The sequence below is a fragment of the Parasteatoda tepidariorum genome, chromosome 4 (genome assembly GCF_982258835.1).
Source record: "Parasteatoda tepidariorum strain Cologne lab strain chromosome 4, Ptep-v5.0, whole genome shotgun sequence".
Lineage (NCBI taxonomy): Eukaryota > Metazoa > Arthropoda > Arachnida > Araneae > Theridiidae > Parasteatoda > Parasteatoda tepidariorum.
Window position 1 is genome coordinate 23130741 of NC_141758.1, and position 22433 is coordinate 23153173.

The 22433-nt window shown below is 26.6% G+C and overlaps 1 protein-coding gene across 2 annotated transcripts in view; it reads right to left on the reverse strand.

Annotated features, from left to right (window-relative positions):
- LOC107446754 (pyridoxal-dependent decarboxylase domain-containing protein 1) overlaps positions 1-22433 on the reverse strand; it is a 31465-nt gene that overhangs the window by 7070 nt on the left and 1962 nt on the right. For both annotated transcript variants that reach the window (XM_043055037.3, XM_043055036.3), the window contains exons 3-16: positions 20639-20692; positions 18104-18199; positions 16402-16554; positions 11806-12004; positions 11467-11538; positions 10375-10581; positions 8980-9051; positions 8179-8331; positions 6761-6811; positions 6550-6624; positions 6179-6239; positions 5760-5812; positions 4254-4359; positions 2681-2739 (exon numbers count right to left, since the gene is read on the reverse strand). In XM_043055037.3, coding sequence (XP_042910971.1) covers positions 2681-2739; positions 4254-4359; positions 5760-5812; positions 6179-6239; positions 6550-6624; positions 6761-6811; positions 8179-8331; positions 8980-9051; positions 10375-10581; positions 11467-11538; positions 11806-12004; positions 16402-16554; positions 18104-18199; positions 20639-20692 — 1411 coding nt within the window. The remainder of the gene's footprint in view (positions 1-2680; positions 2740-4253; positions 4360-5759; positions 5813-6178; positions 6240-6549; positions 6625-6760; positions 6812-8178; positions 8332-8979; positions 9052-10374; positions 10582-11466; positions 11539-11805; positions 12005-16401; positions 16555-18103; positions 18200-20638; positions 20693-22433) is intronic.

Sequence of the window (22433 nt, forward strand, 5' to 3'; positions counted from 1 at the left end):
TTATTATTTTCTACAGTGTACAGTGATTAAAATTATTAAAAATTGATAGATGCTATCTTTAAGTATATTAGAACAATAGTTTTGAATTATATAGCAAATGTTGGGCACAACAAAAAATGAAACATAATTAAAGCCTTAATATGACAACATTTGCTTTTCAGTTTGCAAAAGGGATTCATTTAAATTGTGTGGTTGAACAGTAGCTTTTCAAATACTACAAATTGATTCTAACAAAGATTGATTCTAATTGATTACTTTTGCTTACTTTTGCAATGCAAGAATCAAACATTCTAATCAATATTCACTTGATTAATAAATTAGAAATGGCAATTCCTTAACTTGAAAAACCATACATTGCAATTAGGGGATTTATGAATCACAATTGGCATTAACTTGATCATGTATTGCATTGCATTTTAAAAAACAGCACAGCCAATTTTTAATTAGTTACAGAGAATCGTAATATAGATGATTTCCTATAACTGATCGAAGATCAAGACACTGTTTACGAAGACTTTACACCGACAGGAAAAGAAATTTAGTAGGTCATGCCAGAGGAATGAAATCTAAGAATTATTTACTCTGTGTCAAAAAAAAAGGAATAAGCATGATTGTAAAAACAACAGAGGTATTACTAAATACAATATGTAAAATATGTTTATGTAGAAAAATTTGAAGGAAAATATCACTGCGGATTTAAACAAAATGAAGGAACTATGGATCCGATTATTGAAAAGTTTAATGAATATGATACTGATTTACATATGCTTTCTATAGACTTCAATCACGCATTTGATAACATCAAAAGAAAAAAATTGTATAAAGCAATGCAGAGGTTTGGAATACTATTAAATTAGCAACACTTAGGTGCTAAGCAAGGTAATTTGTTATCAGCTATGTTCTTCAATATTTCCCTGCACTTGGTAATCACATCAATCAGCCAAAAAGGAAATATAATTCCCAAAGTCAACACAAATATGTAGAGGATATAGTAATTATTGTGAGAACAAAAAATAAACTGAGATAACTAATAAAAGATCTTAATGGAAAAGCAAATTAAATAGGTCTAATAAAGCCGAAACAAAATTCATGGTTATGTCAAAGTCAGAAGACCTTTACTTTTGAATGTGATAGCAAATTTCCTTGAATAATTGAAGTGATGAAATAAACAATTGTGAAATTCATCATTGTTGGATCTATTTATTTATAATTTCACAACTTAATGAAATCATAAATAAATAGATATAAAATGAAAACAAAACTGCATTTGAAAAGAAAAAAAATTACTAAAAAGCAAATTACTTTAAAGAAAATGTAAAATGGAGATATAAAAACCCAAGTAAAGCCACAAGTAACATATAAATCTGAAACCTAGGTTTTATTCAACAAAGATTGAAATCACTAAGAAATTTTAAACTTAGAAGAATTTATGGAAATAAACCATGCAGAAAAAGATAAAACCATGAAATTTAAAAAATAAATAAAATAAAGAGAAAAACATCATAAGATTTATAAAAGCTAAAGGAATACAGTAGATAGGAAATATCGAGAGAATGAAGGAAACAGACAGGTCTAAGCTTAAAAAAATCATGATAGGGAAATTATATAATGGGAAAAGAAGAAGAACAAGGCTAAGATGGCTGGATCACATTGAGGAAAAACCTCAAAAAATTTTAAATAAAAAACTGGAAATAAAAACCTGGAGAGAAAGAGAATGATTTAGAACTCAATTGTAGAGAAAGTCAAAGTTGATATAATCAGCTACATTTTTCAAGAAAACAGGTAGAGATGCAGAAGACCGGTTGAGTTTAATAGTGCAAGAGAAAGCCTGAATTGCCTTTACTGCATCATATTTTATTTTATAACAGTCATTAAACAGCCGGCCCAAGTTTGGAATTTACGACGACTAATGTTCAACTCTGTAATTTTGAATCCAATCTAGGAGACAAGGGAACTGTTTGATTAAGTATTGGGAGAAATTCGTTTTTGTGGAGGACTTTTTTAATGGAACCAACCTCCATTTGCATTACATGGTGAGGAAAACTATGAAAAACACCCATGGCAAGGGTACTCTAACCCATGATCCATCTACCACTGAGGATATTTTACGTCTGCACTGTGGTTGGTGTGAGCCGAGTGCAAAATTTTTATCAACGAGCCATGGTTAGGATTTGAACCCGGCTCACCTCATTGGATAGGGAATGAATGCTCTACTGCATCATATGTAATTAACATTATGATCTACAGATAACCTGTTTAATTGGAGATATAAAGCGAATCTGACACTGAAATTACACTATTAATTACAACACAATTTTCACATAGGAACACCAAAACGAATTGCACTGTTGTTCCAAACAAAAGAGTATGTCAGTTAATGAAATCTTTATAATATAAGACAAATATGTACAAAATTGTTGTAAAAAATAATTTAAGCAATCTATTTTTTAAGATACTTATAGCTAGTATTTAAAATTTTCTTACAGATATATATTATTCTTTAAAACAATTAGAAATGGACAAACAGTAATGTTAAAAATTACAAATATGGTAATTGAAAACGAGTTGCCATATTGCATATTTGCAGATAATGCAAATGTGAAAATTATACAGAGTGTTTTGCTGAAAAGAAAGACACAGAACACACTGTTTTATTTAGGAAAAATAAATAAACACTTACAACTTGTTGCTGTAGGCAAATGTGATATTGTTCCACATCTTGCTGTGTGGAACAAAGTGCTAAAAAGAAAAAAAAGCAACAAAAATTAAAAACCACTTAGGAAAAATTAAATGTCAACAATTAAATGCATTATTTCAACAGTCTTACAAGACCAAAATTTAGAATTAAGAAACGAGAGTAATCTTTCGTGATATAATTGAATATGTTTAAAAAATAACTATAAATTTTACTAACTGCAATTTTTAAACGAAGTTTTTAATCAAATTCAAGACTTAGAATGCTTCCTCAATTAAATTAACAAAATATTAATTATTTACTAAATATACTAGGAATTCCATTTGACAGTTTAAGAATATGAAAGAAAAAGTTTTATTCATATTTTAATATTCAAACTAGGCAAATTAGCGCCAAAAATATAAGTTAAACTCATAAAATAAATAAAAGAATTATTACACAAGTATGTAAAAATTCAATTATGTTCTGATAAATTTTTTATTATAAGAATAAAACAATAATATATATTAATTTAAACTTTTATTTTAATCTTAGAACCCCGTAGAAAACTTTCCTTTCCTTTTTTACTTATTCTGTAATAGGTGTCTTCGAAGCCTACTTCACCCTTCAGGACATTAATTAATATCAGGATTATTAACAGGACATTATTATCTCCTTCATTTTAAAACAATAGTTTAATAAAAAAAATAAAACAATAGCTGCACATGCCAAATGTACACTCGTGAAACATTGATGCTATTTCAAAGGAAGACGACATATTTTATACTTAGAGGAAATAAAAGAGCATTAAACATTTAACGAATTTGCAAATATTTGATGATTTCCCAGTATTTCTCAAATTAAACACTTGCTGTCGAGAAAGGCATATAAGGATGAAGGTTAAAGGAACAAATCGAGAAAAAATGTTTTAGAATAACAAACTGCCTCATGTAAACATGAATAAATATTTCTTAATGACTATTTATGTTTACTACAAGCAAATTTTTTTATTCAAAACCATTTTTAACATAGGGTTAAGATAGTTAGATAGTTAAAAGTAGATAGTTAAAAGTAGATTTTTAAGATAGTTAAAAGTAGAGTATATAGCTAATAATGTATATAAAATATAAAATAAAACGCAAAAATTGAAACACATAAAAGCAAAAGAACGCATAGAAGAGAAACAAATAAAGTAAGCTAATTTAAGTTAGTTCCTGAGAGAGCCACATCTTTATACTTTTGAAATCCACTTAGCTAAACAAAGAAATTCATACTAAAAAGGACATAACCTGCAGCTAATTAATAGATAACTAATAGGAAGATAATAGATCAGCGTAGGTTTCCATATTTTGTTATTTTTAAGATGATATTTTAAGAAAAATTTAATTAAAATTATGATAAAATAAATTACTTTCTTACATTATTGTAAGTGCAGAAAAGGTAAAAGCTATCTTTAAAATTTTAAATAGTGGGAGCAAAAAAATAGCATTTTTTTTAATCAAATATAAATGGTATGCTAAGTCATGTAAGATTCATAGAATAATATTAATCTAAAAGATATGTGTTTGAAATTACTTACTATGTGCATTTTCCAGTGGACAAATCCTAACACAAACTCCAAATCCCTCTAATTCTAAGATTTCTGTTCTTATAGATGGTACCTGCCTTGCCATTATTTGTATCAACTAGAAAGCACAATTTAGAATGTTCAGATCTAAACTTATTTATTAAATTTCCACAATCTTTACAAAAATTTAGATTATCATTGAATAAATTATTAACTTTATAAATTTATATTACCAAATTACTAACTTATATTAACATTTTTCCATAATAAATTGACATATTTTAAAAAATTACAGAGAGTAACTATTTTACTAAAATCTTATCTTCTTTAAAACTTTAAATGAAATTGGAATCAAAAACTTTAAAGTTTAATAGTTAAATTAGCAGTTTAATTTTAGAAAGAAATATAGATAAAAGATGTGATTGATGGAAGAATTTGCTTCATTTTGTTACACTATACGCTAGTTTAAAAAGCCCTTTTTTTTTTCTTTCCAATTAAACAATTTTAACTCTAAGAAAAATTGGCATTTTCAATTTCTATTTAATCTTATAGTTAGTTTCTGGTATAAAAAAAATCAGAGAAAAATACAATCAAAATTTTATGTATCTCTAACAACTTTAATGTCTTATTTTGTTTCGTTAAAAAAAATAGAAAAATCGTGTAAGTATAGTTAATCTTAGTCATTAAGCATAAAATTTTTTTAAATGCTGAATTATAAGATTAATCAATGAATTTGGAGCTAGTAATATAATCAAATAACATATTTAAAGAGTGATTAACCAAAAAATGCTTTATAATTCACAATCGATACTTCATAGAACACTAACCAAGATGATACACAAGGTCTAATAATAATTTGAAACCACTTTTAAAGTTATCCTTACAATAGATAATAAATACAGCACCTTATATAATATAAAATAAAACCTATTTTTTGTAAATTTCAAAACAATTGGTTTATAATGTATGGTGGTTCTTTTTTCATGAATTTACCCAAGAATCAAAATAAAGCATACAAAAAAAAAATATACAAATTAGCAAATATACATTATTTTAAAAACTAACTCATTGCTAAATTTAAAAACTAACTTTTTTGAATGAACTCCATCAAGAAAAATAAAATTATTAAGACGAACTATTTCTTAATTTAAATTTTTTTTATTCATTTATTATTATTTATTGATTTCATAATTTAACATTACTCCAAATTAAAAACATTAAATTAAAAGTTATTTGAATTCATGTAAAAGACAAAAATGTTGAGTTCATATTTCAGGATCAGATATTGTTGCATAGTAAATAAATCACAGCAATTTCTTTTTAAATCCAAACCTATATCTAAGGTTTTAGGAAATCAAAAAATTCTGTGATGGACAATTTTAAAAAATCTAAATTATAGATGTGTCTGATTATAGATGTCCCTATCGTAATTTCAATTGATATACAAAATTTTAAAATTGGTTATATTTATTGAAAAACATTTTTCAATATTTTGATTAAAAAAAGAAGCACACTAACCCAAGAATTCAAATTATCAAAATATGGTGGATTCTGTTCTGGCACATCACTATCTACAAAAGATAAAAAAATAATTTTCAGCATGTATATTTATAACATTTTTTATTTATTTTACCACAAATATTATTTATCACAGAAAAACATTATGCTTTCAAAGATTTGACTGAGACATTACTGTAAATGTTTATACATCTTAAAAAATAATACACATTATGGGTATTAAATTTATGAGAAAGAATATTATAAATTATATTTGATGTAATTTGTGAACTTGTAAATAATATCCAAGTTTATAATTATGTCAATCTTTAAAATTTATTAATTTTATTTACTATATTAAAAACACTTAAATAGGATTTAATGTTATATTAATTACTTTTGTTTGACTGAATGTGAATAGTTTAATAATAATTCATTACCTCTAAAAGACTGGGGCACATATTGAAACACTAGAACAGGTGTGAATACATCAAACAGCACCTAAAAATATTAGAAGAAATTATAATAAATACATACAATAATGGATACAAAATAATGCAATGATACAATAATGGATATTAAAAAAATTTATACAATAAACTATCATTCTACCATTTTTAAATTCTAAACTAAATCTAATGCAAGAACAGAAAAGTATTAAAAAAAGATTTTATTTCAAAACAACTAATTTTCAAAAGGAAAAGAGGATAGCTATATCTTAAATTCTAAAGCTGTGTAATTATTTCTGTTTAAAAATACAATATTTTGCAATATTGGTATATTTTTCTTCACCATATTCAAATATAAATACCGTTGCCGGGATGTTTTTGTCTTCTGTGGAAATTTCATATTGATGTCCATCTTTATTAAGAACCCTTTTTTTACTCTAAAAAGAAACGTTTAATGTATTAAAATAAAGAAAGTTAAAAGTTTCAAGTTCATTTTCTAAAAAATACATAAACCTCTCTTAATAAATTTGTAGCTTTATTATTTTTTATAAAATAATTAAAAGTAAAACTTACAATTATTCTTAATTCAGGAAATTTTTCAATACTTTCTAACAAAAGGTCAGTCTAAGAAAGAAAAAGAAAAATTATATTATAATGAGAAAATGCAATATACATATGACTCACATTAACTAAATATAATTAGGGAATATTACATATAATGAAATTTCCTGAATTAATTTATTCATTATTATAATTATAATTATAATAATGAATAAATTAATTATGGAAATCTTTCAAAACTTTCTAACTAAAGGTCAGTCTAAGAACGAAAAATGAAAAAAAATATTATAATGAGAAAATGCAATGTATGTGACTCACATTAAATACAGCTATGAAAATAACCATGTTACAACAATATGGAATGTAACCTTTGTTTCATCTTTATTGTTTGCTTAACATATTATATTAAAAAAATATACTATAGCTACTATACCAAAAAAATATACTATACCAAACATAAATGTCATGTTATATCTGCACATGTGCAAATTCAGTCATGACTCACACTAAAATAAAGTCTTGTGAGTCATAACCATGTTTAATCACTTGTAAAAAAAAGATAATTTTGATAAAATTTAGAAGTTACATATGAACAAAACAAGCAGTGACAGAAGTTTAAGATAAATTTTATTTTATTATGATATTAATATTAATCCCTTAGTCTTAATTTAAATGCATATCTTTTTTTTTAGACTATTAGATAATCCATGCATGGAATTAGCCAACTGTGATAACAGTTTTCTGTTAAAATTATTTTAATGTACAGTTTTATCTTAAGCCTAAATTAGGTCAACATGGGTTCTACAAGAACATGCACTGAGGGAACAATATTGGGATGTTTAGAATTTCTAATTTTGAATGGCTTTCAATATTGGACCAAGATTCATTTCTATATCAGATCAATTTTACAAACTATAGATACTCCTATATTGTGAGTCTATAAAGGTCCTATATAGAAATCAATATTAATGAAATATTCAAAACCATTCCAGGACCAATGTTACAAAATATAGACATCAAACTATTGGTTCTACATAATAAACCTATAAAAGTCCTATTAATAGTTGTCCAATATTCAAAGACATTTTAGGATCAAAAGTAGAAAACATTGTAAATATTTAATATATATTTATTATACAAATGCATGTATAATAAATATTTTTTATAAAAACTAATTTCGGAAAGTTTAATGTTGAAGTTACGTTATTTCAGAAATGAATAAAACTAATTCAATGAAAGAAACAAAAATTAAAGTTGAATTTTCGTAAAAGATAAAATATTTTGTTTCATTTAAGTGCCGTAAACTTATTTCAAAAATATATATAACAGGAATTAACAATTTAAATTTATTTTAGAATGTTCATACATTAAGAATTGTCTAATAGGCAAACACAAATAAAAAAATATAATGGATAAAAATATAGTCTTACCAACTTAAAACAGTGGCAAATCATCTGTTTTAATGTTTCATAGCCTAAGGTTTGCACAGTAAACCAAACAGGAAGAAAATCCAATTGTCCATTAACAGCTTGTCCCAGGCCAGCAGCATGCATTGCAGCCATTTCTTTGGTTTTATACAAAGTCTAATATAAGTTAAGAATGCTAAATCAAACTTAATAAATATTACAAGTCTCAATTTGTAAAGAGTAAAATATTAGTTATAGTTTATGTAATCTTATAAAAGTTTTATTTAATTCTTTACCAGAGAATAAACTTCAGTTCAAGTGGAACTAAAATTTTTGCAGGCAACTTGTTTTATTACATTCAAGAAAAAAGAATGAAAAAAACATGGAAAATCTATAGTATGTTCATAAATTCATTTTTCAAGCACTTTTTAATAATCAAAAGAAACAAATTCTCCAAAAAAAATTTCTTTTTTATTAAATTACTCTCTCGAACTTTTAAATAATATATTTATCTAGAATTATTTCGTTTTCAATTTGTTGTAACTTTTAATAATATATTTATCTTGCCTCAGTCCAATTCATGCTTCCTGGTTTGTAATTTGTCTTACTGATAAAAGTGTATCTGTGTGGCAAGTTTTTCATAAATTTTACTGTTTTGTGATTTTAAATGATGGTTTTGTTGTATTTCAATTCCAACACTGCTTAGGAACATATGTTATCAATTATCAATTTGAATACTACTCAAATCAATATGATTGATATTGTAAATACATTTAAACAGCTGCAATTATTTTAAAATATATTTAGTTCATTAATGAAGGATACAATATAAGGTAAAGATGGAAGACCAATCCATTCACCAAGGCTCAGTGTCATGCTGTCTCCCAAATTGGAGGGCTAAAATATTAGAAAAGTATACATAAAAATAAAATAAATTAAAGAAAAATCTTAAATTGATAGCATAAGGTTAATTTGTGAGATCTGGAAACAGCAACAGATTATCTGAATAGTAGATAAAATATAAGACATTACTAATCAAACGAGATTTTTAATCATTATAAAATGATAAATGGATTTACAGAGAACATGTCTTTTAGACATTTCATTATAACAGAGATAAATTAAGAGAATGCATAGTATTAAAAAAAACCCAGAGAGACTCAATTTTACCATCTTTTTTAAATGACAGCCTTCCCTTTTTGACTAAATAATAATATATTGAATAATAATGCCTTTTTTGGTTAAAATACAGACATTAAATATCTTTCACCTTGAAAATAGGTCACTTTGAAAAAACAAAGCCAAAAGACTGAATTTTTTATCTTCTATGTTTAGTACACAGTTCAGATAAACAATTTTTCAACTAATTCTACATATGCCCATTAAAAGATTAATAATAGCATTCCTTTAGTGCTTACAAATTCTTTCTTATATCTTGTGCGATTGGCATATTGATATTTTAGTTAAAAATTTAAAAAATAGCTTAAAAAACAACAAAAATAGCTTTTTTATTACTATTGAAATTTAATTACTTCTAAAATTCAATTAATTGCAACCTATTAATGCAGTTTTTTTTATTACACTAGTTTCAACTTAAAAACATAACAACGTATTCATATATTTCATTTAATTTCTCTTTTGTTTTATTGGTAGTAAAAATGTTTTTCTATTTCACAGATGAATCATGTATTCATAGAAATTATGAACTTTTTTTTTTCTTTATGCAGTTAAAGCATATTACTTATCAAAATGAAAAATAGCAAAGACTTCATTCAAATTCACAGATAATGAATATGGTATATGCTACAAGCAAATGAAAATATATATCATATAAGTCTATAACTATTACTTAAAAAATTCAAAGTATTAGCAATAAAATAATATATTTTTAGCAAAAAATACAGTATTTCATCCAAAAGGAGATTACAGTACCTCTAAGCTAGTATCCAATTGTAAATCGAAGTTTATTTAGAACAGCAAGCTTGGTAAATATAATTTTTAAAAAAAATGCAACACTTTATAATAGCGGAACAAACAATTTACTTCAAGAAATATTTTAAAATATATTCTCAAAATTTCTTTAATACATACTGACAAATAATTATGATGTCAATTTAGATTAATTTAAAAAATTATTATTATCTACACTAAAGATTAGATCAATAGTTTGTGTCTAAACTGTGGAGTGAAATTTGATACAGATTTATAAATTGTACAAACCAAATTTGAGACTGCAACTAAACTGAGAGCAGCTAAACCATGTCCTTCAATGTGTAGCCACACATTATGAGCAATGCAAATTTCTTGTATTTTCTGCAAGTTATCAACATGGCCAACCATGCTAGAACCAGCATTGGCAATTACAAAAAGTGGCGTTTTAGCTGCTGATAAATCATCTTTTATGCATTTTTCCAATGCTGCAGTATCCTGAAAAGATACCATTTATAAATAACAAGAAAACAGAAAGTTCATTCATCATTAACTACTATGCATTCCGTTTTTGGTTTTAAATGCTATCTAATCAATCAATAATAAAAATCCTAAAAAAAAAATTTTTTCAATAAATCTTTAGAAATATAAGAAATTTGTAGAGAATTTAACATTTTAATCTATTACTATTCTTTGCTTGTGAAAATATTTTACTTTCAAGGCTATTTAAAAGCTTTAAATTGAAAGCAAATTTAAATTTATGCTAAATAAAAAGTATATGAACAAATAGTTTTAAATTTTTTAAAACTTTTTTTGTGAACAAAAGAAAGTAGAAGCAAAACCAAGATGAACTTCAGGACCACTGTTCAGAGAAATCTTAACCTTTCACTCTCAGATATTTTTGATGATGGGACATCAAAAGTCATAACTCCAAAATTTAAAATTTTCATATCTTAGTATTTAGTAACCACATTATTTCATGATTGCTAGTTATTATATAAAAATATCAGTCATCGTATTTTAAATGATTTCATGCTTATATTAGTTTAAGTAGCATTTTAATGCAAAGGCTTAATTAAGTCATCTGTCATTACTATACTATCATGTTGTTACCAAAAAAAATTTTTTTTATTACTTAAAAAATAATTTTTCAAATAATTTGTAGATAGTTTTGAAATTCAATTACATATAAATTTTTGCATCACATTACTTTACGTAAAAATTCAAATTAATAATATGACGATGGGTCAAACATTAGTAGTTTGGCTAGTTTTGTGACAGCAACTAGACAACAACACTTTGAATAAATTCCTTGTTCCTGTGAGACTTATTTAACTACAGTAAGTTAATAATGAAGTAGAAAATAATTATATAAAGTAATACCATTTTAAATTGATTTTCAACAGTTCCAGAGATACAAGGAATAGCAGTTATGCAAGATAGGGGCAATCCAAGCTGGAATAAAAAAGTTGAAGCATTACTGAAATTTTTTTTAAAATGTAATTTATTTAAAAACAAATTGAAACATTTGTAAATTGTTTTAAAATATAAAGGTTTCTAAAAAATTTGCAAAAATTGGCAAAATAAATGGTGAATAAGCATTTATAAGTTTTGATGTAATATTTGTACTTTCAGGCACTGCACACAAAAAACTGTAGTTTTTTTTCAAAAAAAATATAATAAAGTAAAATATGGTGAAATAGTACTATAGTTCATACTAACCTGAGAACATAAATGGGATAAATATTTCCCAACCCCTTGGGCATAAGGATCACAGTAATAAATAACAGGAGGCCTAGGAAACAAAGCTTCATATCCAGTTGTAGAATATCTTAGATATCTTAAATGTAGAACCATACGAATAACTCTAATAAGACCTTCCCTACTGTCTTTACTAAAGTAAGTGAGACAGTCATAAAATCTAAAACAAACAATAAATAGTATAAAATTTTAATAATTAACTAACTAACTCAGTGGCGCGACAGCCCATTAAGAGGGCCAAGGCCGACTGTGCCCATCTCAGTTTTCTTGACCTTTGGGCTCTGGGGTGCAGGAGCATATGTTCCGGTCAGGTGGTCAGCCGAACGCGGAACCCCCAGTGTTAGTTCCCAAGCATGCTTGGTACTCATTTTATCGACCCACTGAAGGGATGAAAGGCTGAGTCGGCCTTGCCCGGCCCAAGGATCGAACCAAGGACCTGTGGCACGACAGCGCAAAGCGCTACCGCTCAGCCACCGGGCGTCTTTTAATAATTAAAGCAGTATTATTTTTTACAAATTCCTTTAATATTATGATTATATTCAGGGTTCATGCTCTACTATAAAAATAAAATTTAAGTACTTTTCAAGGACTTTTTAAGACTTATTATAAAATTCTCAAGGACTTAAATTTTAGTTAAAGATAGACTAAAATTTAACATTTTAAACTAAAATGTTTTGACGATAAATGCTAGTCGATAATAGCAGTACTGAAAAATAAGACTTCCATTGCTCTCTCTTGATTTCGGAAAGTGATCTAAGTATATATATATATATATATAAAAAATAAAAAAACAAGGGTGATTGGCATCAAGTCGAGAATAAAATTCATGATGCATAAAAACGTCAGGTTTGAATTTTGCATTAAGCCTTATTTTAAGCTAGGTATACAAAGTCTGAATAAGCAAAGATTCGGGCAAAAGGGGGGAATGTTCTATATAATAATGTGATATCAATTAGATATTTAAAAACAACTCGGGAGACTTTTATTTAATATTTAAAGTGGCAGAAGCATTTAGACAGTGAAATTTAAATTGTTCTTAAATATAATTTTGAAATTTCGACCACTTTTCAATTTAAGAAAATTAATCAATTATTGGATGTTCCGGCTTGATTATCACTTTAAATTTATTACCAGTCAACCATTTTAAATTGAAACAGATGCCAACTTTCACCTCAATACCTTCTGATAGATTCTTAGTAACAATTTTGGTCACTGACTTTTTTAATTAACCACTCATACTTGAATTAACTTTTTTTCAGTAGCATCGATCATACGCACTTGACATGGTCACGTGAATATGAATTGCAACGAGTAGTTTTCAAATCGAGTATAAATATGAAAATCGATGTTTGATATCGCAAAATGCGTGAATACGAATAGCGACATTGGATTTTAAACTCGCGGAAAAACTAATTGCGCTAAAAAAACGCTTAAGTACAAATCGCGATATTAGATTTTTAAATTGCTTTAATGGGAATTGCGAGTACGATTTTTGAATCACGCGAAAACGAATTGCAACACCAGGCATTAAAGTGGACAAAAATAAAAAAAGCTGAACTTTTACAACGCAGGTCACTAGGAGGAGGGGGGGGAAGTGTTCTATATGATACTGAGATTTATAAAAGCAACTTTTAACTATGCTGGGAGATTTTTATTCAATATTTAAAGTGGCAGAAGCATTTAGACAGTTAACTTTAAATTTTTCTTAAATATAATTTTAAAATTTTGACCACTAATATATTAAAAAAAATTAAGCAATTATAGGAAGGCGCGACTATTAAATTACTTACTAATGAAAAATATATCACATCTTTACAGTAACTAATTAAAGAGAAAGCTTACTTCTACTTCTTTCAAGAATCGCGATATTGGGTTTTAAAATCGTGTGAATATGAATCTTGATATTGGATTATAAAATTGCATGAATATGAATCGCGATTTTGGATTTCAAAATCGCGTGAATATAAATCACGAAATTGGATTTTAAAATCGCGTGAATATGAATCACGATATTGGATTTTAAAATCGCGTGAATATGAATCGCGATTTTGGATTTTAAAAACACGAAAATACAAATCACGATATTGGATTTTAAAATCGCGTGAATACAAATAACGATATTGGATTTTAAAATCGCGTGAATATGAATCGCGTTTTTGGATTTTAAAATCGCGTGAATATGAATCGCGATTTTGGATTTATAAAATCCCGTGATTACGAATCACGCTGTTGGATTTTAAAGACACGAAAATACAAATTGCGATATTGAATTTTTAAATCGCGTAAATAAGAATCACGATGCATAATTTTTAGATCACGTGAATACGAATCGCAGTGAGTAAATTTGGATTTTGAACTCACGAGAATACAAATCGCGATATTGAGTTTTAAAAACGCTTAAATACAAATCGCGATATTGGATTTTGAAATTGAGTGAATAGGAATTGCTAGTACGATTTTTAAATTGCATAAAAAAATTGCAACACGTAAGTTTTAAATCAGTTAAATACAAAAATCGATGATTGATATTAAAATCGTTTGATTAAAAATCGCGATTTTAGCAAATTCCGGTGCAGTTCCTAATATTTAAAATTCCAAAAAATCAGCTAAACAAAAAAAAAAAAAAAAAAATCAAATATCGGCGCTCGTAACGAAACGCTTAGACTCCTTTCCACTCTATAGCAGAAGTCGCAGTAATCCGACTATTGTTCGGGCTGCTTGGGTTTCTCCAATAGGACTTCCCAAAAATTTTAGTTTTTGGAACATGGTCGGAAATTATCAAAATTGGGGAAAAAAAGCGGATTTCCGCTTTTTCGTGGAAGTCTTTCATCCCTGCAACACATAATATTTAAATAAGTCTAATACGAAGATCGATATTAAAATCGCCTGAATAAGAATCGAGATTTTGTCAGAATCTGGCGCAGTTTCCAATATTTAAAATTCCTAAAATCAGCCAAACGTACATAAAATCCTAAAATCAAACAGTACGTGTCATCATCTGAAAGACGGGGAAGTCATTCTATCACACTTACACGCGTCAAAATGTTAAACATAGAAATACTGGAAATAGGGCTGTTTTCTTGAGTTTTCGATACTTTTCAAGGTCATTTAGAAATTTTCAAGGATTTAATATCATTTTCAAGTACTTCTAGGGGCCCTTGAATATCAAAATGAAATTCAAGTACTTTTCAAGGCTTTTTCAAGGCCGCGGGAACCCTGTATATTACAATAATGTTTAAGAATAAATAATACATCATATATAAATATAAGTGATAAATCATGTATCATACAGCATTTTTTATTTTAACACATATACCTGTTATTTTAGCCTTATTATATTATATTACAACCATATTTAAAAATATATGTAACATAATATAAATATACGCATGGAAAATTGTACATCATATATCATTTTAGGGAAATATTATTGGTCATACATTCCATTGCATAACATTCGTATTGTGTTATATTCTAAACATATTGTTAAAAAATATATCAATGATCTAACACCTTATTATATCGTGCTTGTAAAGAAAGTAAAGAAAAACCATGATACATACATGCGTAGTGCTTTCGAGAGGGAAGGTAGGCTTAGCCAAATCACAGCATTTGATTTAACATTGCACAAAAGTTATGACAAAAAAAAAAGCAAACTGCATAGAAACTGTTAAAAATCTGTAGTAGCTAAGTAGCAAGAAGAAAATTAATCAGTAATCAAAATGTAAGATACTCAAGAGATTCAAAATCATGGAGAAGATGACTTTATTCATTACAACTTGAGGCAGTTAAATACTTTACTAGAATGATTTTTTTAAACATACTTTATAAGTAATATATATATATATATATATATATATATATATATATATATATATATATATATACTGGTTAATATTAGGTATAAAAAATATAGATAAATACTTTACCTTGAGAAACATTATTAGAAAATAGATTATATGTCTTTTAAATATAATATAATATAATACGGTGAATTCGCTAGATTTTCAAAACTCCTTATGACCCAAGACAGTCAAATTTTAATATATAAAACAATATAAATCTCCCATTAAAACAATATAAATTCCTCAATGAAAACACTATGACTTAACATTCCATTCTTCAGTGACAGTACTCTGACTTAATATTATTCAGTGATGGCACGCTTAGCTGAAATCACCATAATTGATTGAAATATGCCCTCGCATATTTTTTTTTTCTTTTGTATTATTTATCCTTCTTGTTTACATTTTTTCTAGTAGCAAAAACTATTTTATTCTATATTAATAATTTTTTTTTTTAAAGTTTAATTTTGCCTACAAAAAATCTGCTATCACCCTATTTTTTGGTGATGGAGAAATACACCTCCCAGGGGATTTCTTAGAACCTTTTTTCTTTTGCATCCTCACAACAACTTTTAGCTCATTTGACACGCCATAGCACATAAGAGGAATCCCTGATATATAAAGTTATATATATATATGTGGTTATATATAATATATATTATAACTTAGATAAATTATACATTGCTTAGCCAACTGAGCACATAAATCATACCTGAAGATTTTACTAATCCATAAATTGGTATCAGAAACTACTTGCATGGCCACTCTACATATAACATCTTTATCTAACATACTCAAATAAGCAGAAACAGTATGAGAGAGAAGAGCTGCCTTTTGAACTTCACTGTTAATGTACCTCTCAGGTCTGAAAATTTCAAAATAAATAATTATGTGATTAGAACATAAGTTTAAAATGAATAACAGAAATAGATATACCTCTGTTTTTATAACATATTGCTTTAATTTTTTGAATATGTTTTATCCCATAAAATTACTTTTTATTCAGCAAAAAAAATATATATATTTGTGGAAATTAAAAAGAAATTTCATTTAAAAAGGAAAAATGGTGGTCATTAGTATTTTTAATGAATCTAAGAAATGTTTTGACTATTTTTGATGGCAACGAAGCATAACCACTTAGCATTGAGTACTTTTTATTTTATAAAGGAATAAAATGTTTGTTTTTCTAAAGATAGCATGCAAATGAAATAACAAAAAACATGCAAATTGATTGCTGTTTTTTGTACTGAAAAATTTATCATATTTGCGCCTTATTGTTTTAGTTATTTTATGGCCTTCATTATATCCCACTAATTACTTATACTCAAAAATGTATGAATTTTGTAAAGTATGAACTGAAATTTTACTTTGTTGTTATTGATCAGAGGTACAAGATGTACTAAAAAGAAAGTTATGTGTCATCTAAAAAATGCTACCAATGCCAATTTCTAAACCATGAACAAATAATTTTAAATATACAAATTACATTTTAAAATGTAAAACGAAAAATACCTATTATGTTCTTAGTAATAGATTATTATAGAGTAGAAATGTAGTTTCTTAATTTTTTTTTTAAATTATGTTCTTCTAGTTTTTGGTCATTATTGTCCCTTTTTATAACTAGGTACTGTTGTCCCGGCACACAAGAATTAATTTCAAAAATGAAAACAAGAGTTTAGGCTATAAATTATTATGTGCTTGCTTACAAAGTGGGGTTTCATTTAAGGTAATATAAAAATATAAGTGTTACAAAGATGTTTTTTTCAATAAAAAAGTAAAAAATTTTAATATTTTTCAAAAATTCTAAATATAATACATATTTCTTAAAAAAATTAAATACATTTTCAACTAAGCATTATTATTTAAAATGCTCTACATTTACATATTAATTATTAATCCATATTAAAAAATATTTTTAAAAAATTTTCTTTGTGTGTTTTTAAAACATTTAATGAGGGGACAGTACTTACATTATTTTAACAATTACAATTTAAAACTCTCACAAAATTTTTATTTTTAAAGTTTTTTATTGCTGGTTTTATCTCTAAATATATGGTCTTAGTGTTTAAAATTACAAATATTAAGTAAATTATGAGATGAATTTTTCCTAATTGTCTTAAGGCAAAAGTTAACATTTAGAGAAAATCGCCCAACAATATCTTCTTCAAAGGAGACCATCGATACTGGTCGGTGCATCACCGAATTTCTCAACAGGTAAGGGTAGGTATAGGTTTGTAAGTAACAAAAGGATCGAGTCCAAATATTAAAATAAAAAGCAAATTGATCGAAATATTTCTTTCTTAATAATTCTATTAAAAGACAGATACACTGTTTAAAAAAATATAACAACAAACTGCGCATGGATTAATAAAATGGTAAATTTAATTTAAAAAAAAAAAAAGATTATTGCTTACTTGATATAGGATATAAGCATTTCTTCTTCTTCCTCCATTTCACTTTTTCCAATGAGACTCAGAAGAGATTTTTTAATGAGAGCAAATGCTTTGCCCCTAAATAATAAAATATATAACACTTTATTTTGGAGAACAATTTAATAGTTAGATAATTCATGAGACACCAAATGAACAGATAAAACTACTCAGCTATATAATAAAACATTTTTTTACAAAATAATTTGGAAATTTCATATAATGAACATATTTCAAATAACTCTTTTTTATATTAAAAAATTAATTCGAACAAATATTATAAAAAAAATTTATAAGATTGAATAATAACAACTTAATCATTGCTTCCTTAAATATTATGAAAAGAAAAAAGACTTGCAATTACTCAGCACTTAAAATGATTTTTAAAAAAAAAAAACATATGAATTGATTTATCTGAGTTTTCTCAATTTAAAAAAGGATTATTCTCTTTAGAATAGAATAAATTATTTAAGAAATTGAAATTTTTTAGGTAGCTTTGAAATAAAAAGATTAGGATACTCGATATTGTTTAACTATTTTTACATTTTGTATAGGGTATTCTAAAATGATTGCCCTTAGCGTATATATTTTAGAATAAAAGCGAAAAGCAAAGTTAAAAGACACATGAATAGTTGCAAAATAATATTTAAGAAAGGAAATATCAAAAATACAATCAAACTCTTACATCAAAATCTGCTGGCATATCAGAGAAATCAGAAGGCAACATGATTATTAAAAACCTCTTAAAGTTTCCTTATGCAAATGAACAAGTTCTTGATCTTTTAACATTATCTAAAATTTATGATTAACAGTGTTGTAATGGTTAACTAAGTGGGAGAATGCTAAAAAGTCTAACATTTCAAGTACATTTATTTTGAGAACTTTTAAAGGAAATGCTACAGAATCACTTTTTTTTTCTAACTACATTTGGTTTAAAATTCTGAAAATTACAACTATTTTAAAATTAATTTTTTTATCATGTAAATTAAGAACATATTTTAATGCTTAAAAAATAGTCATAATAAAATAAAAATGTAAAATATGTAGCAGTTTTTATTCCATTTAAAGACATATTTAATCACGGTTCTGGCTAATAATAACACTGTTCTGGCCAATCACAGTTCTGACAAACTAACACTAATTAACAAAAAAAGGGGATATATTGAAAACCAGTGGGGATACACAGTTCTTCCTATACCTCTCCTTTACAACCCATGAGATTTGAAAGATTTCAAATGTGGCTTTGCTTTTTCCTTTCTTAAAAGCTGATTTGTAACTCCAAATTCATAAAAACTTTTTTTTCTTAAATTTTTAAATGAAGAAAATTAAAAAAATAGTTTCCATGGGCAATGGTTACCAAAAAACTCATTTATTAACCCCTTAACTGCCGAGCAAAATTAACGTGATTCACTCCCCAGTGCCACCGTTTTTCGCTCAAGTGCACTTTCTTACACGGTGTTTTGGTGGGGAAAATGATGCACGCCTAGCAATTTAAAAACAGTTTAATTTTACAAGACAAGAAATAGGAAAGAAAGAAAATACAAAATTTAAATTAAATAATAAAAATACAATATAAAAGATGTTAAAACTTAGCTGTTGTATGATAAATCCTGAAACATGGTTGGACACATAAACCAACACCACATTCATCGTACTGATAGCGGGATTCACGACGAATTTTTTTCTTGAACAAACAGCACATTTTCGCTTTGAAGACGTTGAGGGAAAGAATAAAAAGCACCAAATACATACGGGAAACAAAAGCGAAAAAAGAATAAACCCGACCTTACTCAAATAAATACACACAAGCGATTAATACGATATCACTTTTCCATAACATTCTTTTCCCATTCCCCCTCCTCCGAAATTAGTAATACATTCGTAAAGCAAACACTTTCAAGGCCATTTTACTGCATTCTGAAGTAGGGAGTGTAGTTCTATTTATAGCAGCGCAGTGCAAAGCATCGTACTTCGGGAAAGCGTATATATACGCCTGCGGCAGTTAACGCATCGTCCGGCCGAGACGCATATATACGCCCGCGGCAGTTAAGGGGTTAATATTTGCGAGTTGGAAGGCAATGATAGCAAATAGAAATTTTTGGAAAAGTTTAAAGAAGGTCTTCATCAAGCAATGGATTGATAATGGTTGAATCATCATATACAGTTAAACTTTAATGTCATGAATTTTTTAAATATTACGAAAAAATCTGAATAACCAGCTTATTTTCAATTCTGATAGTAAAAAAAAAAATCTTTTAGCTGAAAACATATCTCATTGGTACTCAATACAACAAAATATGTTAACATTGACATTAATATATTTTCGTACAGACTTTCAAAACAAAAGACTCATTTAAAATTTTGCAAATTAAATACTAATACAAACTTCTAGCAGTGAAATGATTAACTAATGAGTAAAATATTGCAGGATACTGGATGCCTATTACTAAAATAAAATAAAGGGAAAAAACTTGATCAATTCAAAATTTGAAAAAAATTTCAAATTGTCAGAATACTCACTCTTTAGGTAACGGCCCTGGCACATACTGGTCAACTATAGGAGTCGTTCCAGTTCTGAAAGCAAATATAGAAATTTTTTTTAAATTAATGAATCTGAAATATATTTATTCTGAGAAAGCTTGCTACTATTTCTAAGAATGATAACACAGGAGAAATTGTGACACAATGTAAAAAACCCTGAAAATTTCATGCGCAAAAACTCAAAATATCAATTTATATCCTATACATGTTTAATATAATTTTTTGAATAAAGATTTATAGTTAAATTATCTATCAATGAAGAATATCACAGCTTCATCATAACTAATTTAACTTAATTCTGACAAATATCAGGATATTGAATTCTAAAATTGTGTGAATATGAATCAAAATATTGAATTAAAAAATTTAAAAATACAAAAAAGAATAGCTTTTTAACTAATATGAATACAAATCACAATGCACAAGTTATATTCTGAAGCATTGAGTGATATTAGATCACTTCAATACAAATCACATTGTATAACTTTTAAGTGACATATAAACACAAATATTGATGTTTGATATCACAAACTGCAACAATGAAAATATGACATTGGATTTTTAAAAAAAGTAAATACAAAATGCTATATTGAATTTTTAAAACACAAATACTAGTTGTGATGTATAATTTTTAAATTGCATGAATACAGATTGTTATGTTTAACTTTTTAATCAGATAAATACGAAAATCAATGCTTGTTATTAAAACTATGCGAATATGAATTGCAACTTTAGAGGAATCTAGTGCAGTTTCAAATAACCAAAGTCGCAAAAATCCGCCAAACCAAAAGAATCAAATTGTCGGAAGAATCTATTATTCACAGTCGACTATACTAGTCATAACCGATTTCCACTAGCAGATGTAAGCTTTCTTAAGTTACACTTGAACTTAAGCTTTTTTAAACCGGTTTTCCAAGTGAACTTGTTAGCGGAAACGGTATAAGCACATTTGGGAACTTTTTGTCAACACAAGTGGATTGCAATGATTAGTATATACAGTAGGGAACCGATTATCCGGAACGATCGGGACCATCGCTTTTCCGGATAACTGATTTTTCCGGTTTTCTGAATCGCTACAAAAACCCGTTTCTTTATTGTTAAACCCAACTAAAAAAATATATATATATTTGGAAATAATCTTAAAAAGAAGAAAAAACGATGAAGTAATACACTAAGAATTATTTCCAAAGTGATGGTAAGGTAAACATCTTTAAAAAAAGAAAGAAAAATCCAAAAATCTTATGAGGAAAAAAATTTTTTTTTTTAAATGGTGGGAAAATTTATCGAATTTCGTTCCGGTTTTTTGGTTTTCCGGTTTTCTGATTTCCGGATAACGGGTTCTGTACTGTACATTCATAAGTACAACGCTTTTTATTACAAAAGAATGGTTTTTATTAAGGACCGATAAAGAAAAAAATTACGATTAACATGTTTTATAAATTCATTACAATTCAAGATGCAAGAATTTTTTTATCATGACTTACTGAGAATAATTTTTCATTAGCTGATTGTATAGGTAATTAATAACAACTGGCCATCATTTTTTTATTAAGAAAGTATTTGTTTGTTATTGTTTAAAATATATCATTGATCATTATTTTTCATTAATACACTGGTAATAAAGATTAGTTCTGGCTCGGACCTCCAAAAGGACCAGATTCGTCCAAGATATAGGACAGATAAAAGCAAAATTTTGCAGTCTTTCACTACCTATACGAGAAAATTAGTCATAAAAACCTTTTTATCACAATTAATTAATAAATTCTACATTTTA